Source organism: Melozone crissalis, unplaced genomic scaffold (genome assembly GCF_028551555.1).
Source record: "Melozone crissalis strain CALT ecotype California unplaced genomic scaffold, PUWL_Pcris_2 ptg000007l_1, whole genome shotgun sequence".
Taxonomy (NCBI): Eukaryota; Metazoa; Chordata; class Aves; order Passeriformes; family Passerellidae; genus Melozone; species Melozone crissalis.
The window spans coordinates 14,183,347-14,192,646 of NW_026535785.1; the positions used below are offsets into that span (position 1 = coordinate 14,183,347).

Genomic DNA, 9,300 nt, shown 5'->3' on the forward strand with positions numbered 1-9,300 from the left:
GATAGGGACCAAATATGTGCAGTGTTTGGCTTTTTTTTTCCTCTCGTACCGATAAAGCTAATTACAAAAGAAAGTGAAGGAAACTGGTTTTGTATTGTCCAAACAAAACATTTTAGCTAAAAAGCATTCCATTAAAGCCCACTTGGGTAGAAACAGTGAAAAAGCAACACACAAGAAGCTGCCAAAAATGTTAATAGATTATATCTCACCTGGGAGAAACATACTGCTGATAAGACTACTGATAAATGAAAGACAGCTAAAAATCACAGAATGAGGCAATTTCTGCTGCCTCTGAGCTTTGTGGCAGGTAAATGGAAGGGAAAATGACTTTAACATCATGAACATGATGGGAAGAATGCAGTCACAGATCCAAGAGATTTTTCATAGGTTGCTGCATCTTCTCTGCCCAAAGGTAGAGACTGTGCCTCTGACTGTTCTGTGCTCAGTGGGGCTTTGGAAATTGGGAAATTGTAATTCATTACTGTTCATGGGGCATTTATTTTGCCTCTAAAGATTGAAGCTTCACAGCCCTGTTCAGTTTAGTATTTAAATGAGGCATATTTAGTCTACCGTTGCACCTGTAGGATGTTTTGCCTCCTCCTGTGTGCTGTGCTTCGATTGCAGCAGCTTCATTTCGTGCTGACCTGAGATATCTTTGAAGATATTTATGCTTCCTTTGTAGAAAAAATGCTGGATTAATTAAGACAAACACTATTTCTAGGGACTCTGGACATGAGGGCTGCCTAATCCATAACCACAAGCTAGACCATGACTCCATGGTTTTATTGCGGATCTTCCAGGTTTTTCTTTACCCACCCAAGTGCTCCATCCCTGGGTGCTTCCCTGGGGTTGTGAGTGCAGCTGACATGAAAAGGGATCAGAGTGTGACTGCTCACAGTGTAGAGCCTGTGGAGCCCCTCCTGCCTGAGAGAAGCTGATGGATGTGATGCCTGCTGGCATAAGTAGAAGTGTGTTTGCCTGGGAAATGAAATGAAGGAAAAGGCAGAGAGGAGATAAAATTTGGAAGACAAATAGTGGTGGAAATGCCAGCCTTTACTGACCTCAGTGAAACAGCCCAGAGATGGCAAGAAATTCAGGGTGGAAAAGTTGATGATTTATTGACTGCTTGTAAGAATGGCTCATATCTATTGCTATGAATTCAAAGTAAGGACACATTATCTGTCAAAATACAAAGCTGTCCTCAAAAACAAATGTTTCTGAAAAGTGATTGGCACAAGGCAAGGAGAGAAAAATGATCTCCAACAACTCTTCTGAGTGTCACTGTGATTAGGCCCAAAAATTATTGGATGAATTCCAACCTTCCAAAAGCTGATATACAAAATACCCTTGTAAATATTGAATGATAAATTTTGAACATCCTGAAATTTACTTACTTGCATGTACAATAAGCATATATAAACATATAGGTAAGTTTTTTCTTTTCTGTTACCATAATGCAAGAATTTCTCTATCAGAAACACCATGTCAGATATACCTTGGGAGAAAATACCAATGCTTTGTTTAGTTGGACAAAACACAAATATTTTGAAGCAGTTATTTATCTTCCTAGTTTGTATCAAGTACAGTGGCTAGGGAAGAGATCTTTTTATTTTCTAATGTAATCTGAAGCAGGGGTATTACAAGAACTGAAAACAAGAATAAATAGTGGCTTCTGCTTGTGGAAACATTATAGTTCAAGTAAAGCCATTTAAATCCAAACATATCCAAGTGTGAAAAGCATTTAAATCCAAGTGTGAAAAGAAAACCATATTGACCTGTATATACAGTCTTTAATCAGACAGTTACAATTGATGTTATAGAGAAAGAATTCCTGCTAGGCCAGAAGTTTCATGCCACTCTGGGTACTTCAGTGGGAAATCTCAGCCACATCTGTGTGTGTTAAATTCTGGCTTGCACAGTATCTCAGTGTACTTCGGACCTTTGGGGTATCTACAATCCCAGGCAAACTGCTGGAAAAGCCACTTCAGCCCCTGATATTTTACTGCTTAATTCAAAATTGCAGTTCAGTTGGATCTGAAAATAGTGGGGAAATCCAGGTGGAGCCTGGCACAACTGACAGGCTGTTGTGTAGAGGTGACAGTTCAGGCTGATACCTGAAATGCTCTGTCACACTTGTTGCAAGCCTGATGGAAACCTCTAATTTAGGATTGGTTTGTTTTCAGATAGCAATGTGGCCTAAATGGTGCTGTAGCCAGTCACCAGGTCTGTGTGAGTTATGCACACGAAGGGTTACAAAATCATCCTCCTCCTGTCCCCGCACAGACTGACAGAAAGCCCTGCTGCTGTTAACCTGTGAAATAAAACTTTCCTCTTAGCTGCTTCTTGCTATTTCTTTAACTTCTACAAAGGTGGGCAAGGAAGGCAAATTTCTGTGCATGCCAAATCTACCCTCTCATGATATATATTCAAGCAGTTTATATTATCTTCTTTTAACCATTATATCCCCATACATATAAAATTTCCTGGACCTGCTAGGAAATGATGCATTTCTCAGAAACTCTTTTGATCATCTTAGGGCTGTGCAAACCAGCAGAGTTTTTCAAGAAGCTGGCACTTTTTCTTTTTGATGGGAGTTAGAGGCTGGCATTATCTCAGAGGTCTTTTCCAACCTTGCTGATTCTCATTCTGTGTATTGCAATTACTTGTAGATTATATGATGACTTTGAGGAGTATTTGGGGTTCTATTTCTGTGTTATGTGGTGGAGTGAACCAGCTCAGTCCAACACCACCATTAGATGCTTGCAGAGAGCTGTGCACAGAACCTGCATGTTGGTGATGTTTAATGTTGAATTTTTGCTAAAGGTGACTTTTACTGTAGAATTTATTCTAAAGGTAACTCAAATACAGGCTGGTGCTAAGTGCAGAAGCAAGACTCTTTTTTCATTTGTACTGTTTACCTCCTGATCCATCTCTGCCTCCATGAGTGTAACTTCTGCTTGGTGTGGGAGAAGATGAAGTCATTGTACAGCTGCCAATTCTTTGACTGACTGATAAAAGACATGAGCCATCAATACTCTGTTATGTTGTTAGAGGTGGAAGTTTTCTTCTCCTGATAATTCTCTGTTGCTTATAGGCAGAAAGGACACTCCTTCTGTCTCATGTTCCAAGCCCGTGTAGAAGTTGGGTAAAACCAACAAACATATGCATTTCCATTGTGCTTTGATTCCAGATTTGCTCATTTTAAATTTCTAATGTCATAGGGGGAAAAAGTGCATTTAGTAAACAATGTGGTACATTATATTTTGATTATGCATTGCTAGAACAAGGCAATGTCATAATTTATGTCTTGAGGTTATTAAAATGTTATAATGCTAAATAGTTAATGAAGAAAATCCAGCACAGCTGTGACACAAAGGGGTTGCCAGTAGTGCTAGGACAATAAATGCCAACAGTTCTGTGTCTCTTTGAGCAAACCAAGTTAGAATGTGTTGTTTCTCTTGGTGCTGCAGCATGTTAAACAATACAAGGACAACTATAATGAGTCAGAAAAAAAGCCCAGATAGCTCAGAGACCTACCTCTGACTGAGGCTATAAACTGACACTTTTTAAAAAAGAATTCAGCATAACACACGCATTCAGTGATATTTCCCTCAATTTTTTTCTCTCTTGCAACTTTGACAAGAGGAATGTTCTGTAATCATTTATTTCCTCCATTAATTTGTCCAGTTGCTCAGCTTCCCCTATTCCTGTATCAACTGTTCCATTCATTTTAACATTATAATTTATCCCCACAGATTTTAATCTTCAAAGTTATTTTAACATTTGATGCATTGACAATGTTATAAACCATCCATTCTTGTTCTCATGGGTATCCCAAATCCTTTTCTGCAGACCTTCTCCCTGGCTATTAGTTTCTATCACAGCACATGCTGACTTTGTAGGGTGTTACTTGTCCAGGTTATTTTTAATTCTAATCCTTTTTGCACCAAAGTTCCCAGCTGTACCCACACACATCCAACCACCACCACATCTATTTTGCAGAGCTCATTCTCTGCCAGCTGATTAACAAGCAGTGGGCAGTGCTGGACTCACAGGGTCTCACTGAGCTCCTCACAGCAGGACTCACTGCTCCAACAGGGAATTGCTGGTAGTTCATCCACCAGCACTGCTTTGGGAACAGTTCTCTACAATACTCCCATTTATACCAGGCTCCTTAATAGACATGAGAATGTTTTGTGAGATGGTGTGAAAATCTTATTTAAAACTGTGGTTGCTACTGCTAATTTTCCTGTTCCCAAGGCCTGTTATCCTACTATAGCAACAAATGTGATTGCATTGACTTGATTTGTTCCTGATAAATCCATGGAGGCTATTACTTACCACCTTCTAGTATTCTAGCTGCTTACAAATATGATTACAGCATTATGTATTTTAATAGGCACAAAAATATAAATGAAGGCTTTAATAAATTGAAGCATCATTAATTTTGAAAATGTACTATTAATGCAGCTGTTTACCTAAGGGACCATGTTATGTATCACAACTTCTGTCCTACACAAATTTCAGCGAGCCTTGCTGAAGTGCTCAGGATCCCCTTTTCCTCCTCTCATTGCAAACACCACCAAGAAATGATGGCAATGGGTGTGGGAATGAGCAAACTGCTCCAGACTGTGCCACTGCTCCCAGCCTGGACTTAGGAGCAAGGGCCTGTATTAGCTGGGGCTGGAGATGGAAAGTTTACCCACTTGCCCGAAGTTTATCAGTTTGGTCTGACTTCTCAGTTACTGCTGTTTTGCTAAGTTGCTGGAAAATAAAAAAATCTCCCTTTAAAACACAAACCCCTAAGGCTGGGTAATGTTAAACAGAGCTGCTGGTTGACATTTCTTAGTTATTGCCCTTGTTTCTCATGCCATGGTCCCTCTAGAACCTGCCAGACTCTGGGGATGCCTCTGAGTCAGAGGCAGAACTGGGAGTTAATGGAATGTTGCACTGCAGCTCCAAGTGTCCACTGTAACCACCCACCCACCCCTGGCTCCTGGGCAGTCAAGGGCTCCTCTGGGTGGGCCTTTTGGGATCTAAGTCAGAATCTGGGTCTTTATGCCTTTAACTTTACCTGCCTGAACCTTTATTTACTTGTCCCTTTGCTTCAGCTGCAGGAGCTTTGTGCTCTCTGGATCCATTTGAAGAGAGGGAGAAAGTAATCTTGTCTTTTCTTTCATATGGCACAAAGAAAAATATACTTTAGAATTAATATCTGCATGGACAAAGGATGTGAGTTGTTCACCAAACAGGCTGCATACAATGGTTTTCAATTTTTATTGACTGCTACTTGCATGGATTGTGACAGTCCCTGAAATGAATGACACCCCTATTGTCCAAGTGGTGTCACACAGAACTCTCCTCACTACATCTACAGAACAGTATTATGTCAGACCACATTGTAATCTCTGGTTAGTAATGTTTAATTCCCGCAATCTGGGTTTTTTACTAGTTTATTGTGAATAAGCTTTTATTATTTGCATCTTGAAAATTCTCTCAGACTTTTCTGTAGTTTCTGAGGATTTTGGTTTCTATTTTGCAACTGAGGTAGTACATCAGTGCAGGACAGAAATACTTTCATACTAGTGGTAAAAAATGAAAAGGAAACACAGTGTGGGATTGGTGTCTTTTTGCTTTGTTCTAGAAACAGTAAATCTTATTTCTCCTCCTGTTCTACATGCAATAAAACACCAACTCTGTGCTGTACTGGCAGGACCAATGCTGGCTAAAACATCTCTTTGTGGATTTGTAGCTCAATGCCTTGAATCAGCAGCCCTTCAGGAGGGCACTGTGTTCTGGGTCAGCTGTAGCATCTCCTTGGCTGGACACACTAGAAACGTGTACACAAAGAAATACACTTTATTGTAAGTCAGAAACAAGTGCTCACTCCAAGTTTTTATTGAAATTGAACACATATTCAAGCATAGTTCTGGCTGAGAATCTAGACAAGTAATTTCTGGTTTTACAGTATGGTGTACATTCCCAGGAACATGAAGTGAGCAGGCACTCCTCTCTCAGCCAACCACCACCGTGTCATCCCCAATGAACTGGTAAGTTGGGACCTCGAGGTTTAAGGGCGCGGGGCCTTTCCTGATCCTGCCAGAGGCGTCGTAGTGGGAGCCGTGGCAGGGGCAGTAGTAGCCGCCAAAATCGCCGGAGTTGGCGATGGGGACGCAGCCCAGGTGAGTGCACACCCCCACCAGGATCACCCACTCGGGCTTCTTCACTCTGTCCAGGTCGTGCTGAGGATCCCTCAGCTGGGACAGATCCACTCCAGCCTCCTGACTGATCTCTGCCTGGGTTCTGTGACGCACAAACAGGGGCTTCCCTCTCCACTTGAAAGCCATGTTCTTGCCTTCTGGAATGTCAGACAGCTTGATCTCAATCTTGGACAAGGCCAGCACGTCAGCAGAGGCACTCAGGCTGGAAATGAACTGGGTGACGACATTCTTGGCGACATAGGCTGTTGCTACACCTGTGGCTGCAGTCATCAGGTAGGAGAAGCCTTTCCTGGAGTCGCTGCTGCCCTGGGAGGAGGCGCTGGCATCCTGCACCTCCTGGCGGCGGTAGGCAGAGAAGTCGGGCACGGCCACATCGTTGTGGACACAGCGCACGCTGGTGGGGGCTGCACGGGAAAGGACAGCACGTGACACCACTGCAGGTACAACACACTGCCACGCATCTGAAATGGTACCTTCTTAGTGGCGTTTCTGGAAAAATGGGTAAAGTTATTCCAAAGTCTCGGTAGGGTTCCATTAATTAAGTGTTTTCGTTTAATGTTGTATGGAAATGGTTTTCAGAGGGAATTTTTGGTACACCAGTAGGTGATCTGTGAAACTGGTTTCCCTATTCTTTGAAAAAGGAACCTGATCAGGGTGCAGAAAATCTGTGAGAAGTTTTGGGCTTCAAGGGAAAAAAAGTGAACTGTTTTTTCAGTAAATTTCAAGAAAAAGCTCCAGTAGGATACCATGACTAGCTCAGAAAAGACAGACCTGTTTTCCATTCAAATGTTTCCTTGAAAAGAGCTGCTAAGAAGGAAATCTGATGTAGTGAGGTTTGCACATCTGCAGTGTAACACTTTTTGTGTTATTTTTTGTCTGAAGTAACTTCTTCGCCTCTAATAGTATTAAGTATGTGGTTAAACATTTTTGAAGTTAAAAATATCAGGCATCCTCTTTCATATTAAATTGTTGTCTTAGCTAAAAGTCACAGTAAATAATTTCAAACCTTCAGTCCCCAAGCACACTTTTCAAAGGATTTAGGGATAAGGCTAACAACTACCCAATTTCAAGTGGGATTCCCCCATCAAACCTGTGTGCTCAAGTAACAGGATATGAAGGATAACTAAAAGGCCTCCCATGAGTTTCTCCAGCAAAAGAAATCTGCTTCCTCCACTGAAAATCTATAAGCCAAAGTAAAGAGCATGGCAAGGACAGAACACATTACTTGCCAAAATACAACCTGTTACTTGAAAAGTATTATTAGGTCTTTATGTTTTCTAGCAGTTGGCACAAAGTTAACAGATGTCTCAAAGTATTTAAACTCTCAGGAATTTATATGCAGTACAATAAGGAAAATGACTACATTTATACACAAGTAACTTAGCATTGAGAAGGTAATTGCTATAGGATTTTAACTGCAAGCAACTTAAACTGGAAATCAAAATTCTGAGATAGTGCTCCATACTAAGTTATTTCAGTATAAGACTTAAAGCTCTTAGTAACATGTAATATGACTAACTTCTACAAAATTTGCTACGCTCAGTGAGAAGCATGTTTGATGTTAATTGAAATGCAGAGCACAGCTAAATGTCAGCTATGTCACTTCAGATTTGTAGAATTTTCACCTGAACAAACCTTTTACAGCTGAGGGTCAGGTGAAGTACACAGCTCTAATTGATACCGAGCATCTTCAGCACGGCACTGCCCTCCCAGAATTAAACGCGTGTGTTCTGCAGCAGGTGTAGCAGCACGATCCTTCCCAAAATTAAATGTGTGCGCTCTGCGCAGCTGAAGCAGCACGATCCACCAGGGACAGGCCGGCCCCGTTCGGCACGGACCAGCCCGGCCCTGTTCGGCAGGGACAGCCCAGCCCCGGGCCAGAGGTCGGGTTCTATAGAACACCTCGCTGTCACTCCCTGGCCGATGATTTCCCGACCCGGGTCAAACACTCGGGATGTTATCGCTGCACCCCTCTGTTCTCGTGCCTGCAGTCAGAAACCTTCCCCAATGACAGAATTTAGCTGCATTTCCTCAGCGGTAGAACAAAAATCACTGAGCTGTTTCCCTCAGCGGAGACATCCCGACCCTCCTGGACACAATCCTGTGCTCGGGCAGAGGTGACAGACCCCCTGTGTCCCTCCAGCCTGCCCATTCAGAGTCATTGAAAGGAGGCTGCCATTCAGGTGTCCTTGAGCAAGCTCTGTAGTTGTAAGTGCGAGACAATGACAGCGGTGACAACCAAACTAAACGTTTACAAACCCCGGCCGGCCCAAGCCCCCGCAGCCCGCCCGCCTCCTCTCCCTCCCCCGCGGGCCCGACCCGGCTCTCCCATCTGGGCCGGGCCGGGCCGGGCGGTGTCCGGGAGCGCTGGCAGTGCCCCCGCTGAGCCCGCGGCCGTGGCAGCCCCGGCTGACCCCCTTCTCCCGGCCCTGCCCCGCCGCTCCCCCGGCCCGCACCGTTCAAGCTGGCGCTGGCGACGAGCCCCCCGCGGGCGGCGCGGCCGCTCAGGGACTCCCGACAGAGCAGAGGCCGCTTCACGTCCAGCGGCACCTTGTGTTCGCGGTGCGCGGCGGCCGGGACGAGCGGGCGGAGCGGGCCGGGCACGGCGTGCGCGGCGGCGGACACGAAGGGCGCCAAGGGCCCGGCGCGGGCGGCCACGGACAGCATGGCGGCGTCCCCGCGGCGACCTTCCCCGCCGGCGCGCGCAGCCACGCGTCACGGCGCCGCGGTGACGTCAGGCGGCGGCGCGCGGGGGTGACGCAGGCGCGGAGCCCTGAGGGGAGCGGGCGCAGTGAAGGGCTGCGGGCATGCGGCTCCTTTGCCTCGCCTTGTTCCTTTATATTTTTAAAATTTTTTTTCCCCCTTTCCTCCACCTTTTACCCCTTCCCGTTCTGCGCGCTGCAGTTCTCCCTCGGGCTGTTCCCTGTGGCCCTTGGGACGGGCAGGCCGTGTGCTGCAGGCCTGAACCGCGGTCCCTGCGGGGTTAAATCAGGGTGGGACAGTTCGGGGTTTGTGGAGCACTTTGGGACAGGCCGGGCTCCTGCGCCTCCCCTGCAGGACACGGCTCCTTCTGAACACA

At 44.9% G+C, this 9,300-nt stretch overlaps 1 protein-coding gene across 1 annotated transcript; it reads right to left on the bottom strand.

Annotated features, from left to right (window-relative positions):
- Nucleotides 1–5,876: 5,876 nt before the first annotated feature.
- LOC128932684 (cytochrome b-c1 complex subunit Rieske, mitochondrial) lies at nt 5,877–8,888 on the bottom strand. The gene is made up of 2 exons (XM_054269326.1): nt 8,678–8,888; nt 5,877–6,625 (listed from the first exon to the last, which is right to left on the bottom strand). The coding sequence occupies exons 1-2, from the start codon at nt 8,886–8,888 to the stop codon at nt 6,015–6,017; spliced, it is 822 nt and encodes a 273-aa protein (XP_054125301.1). The 3' UTR covers nt 5,877–6,014.
- Nucleotides 8,889–9,300: the final 412 nt, after the last annotated feature.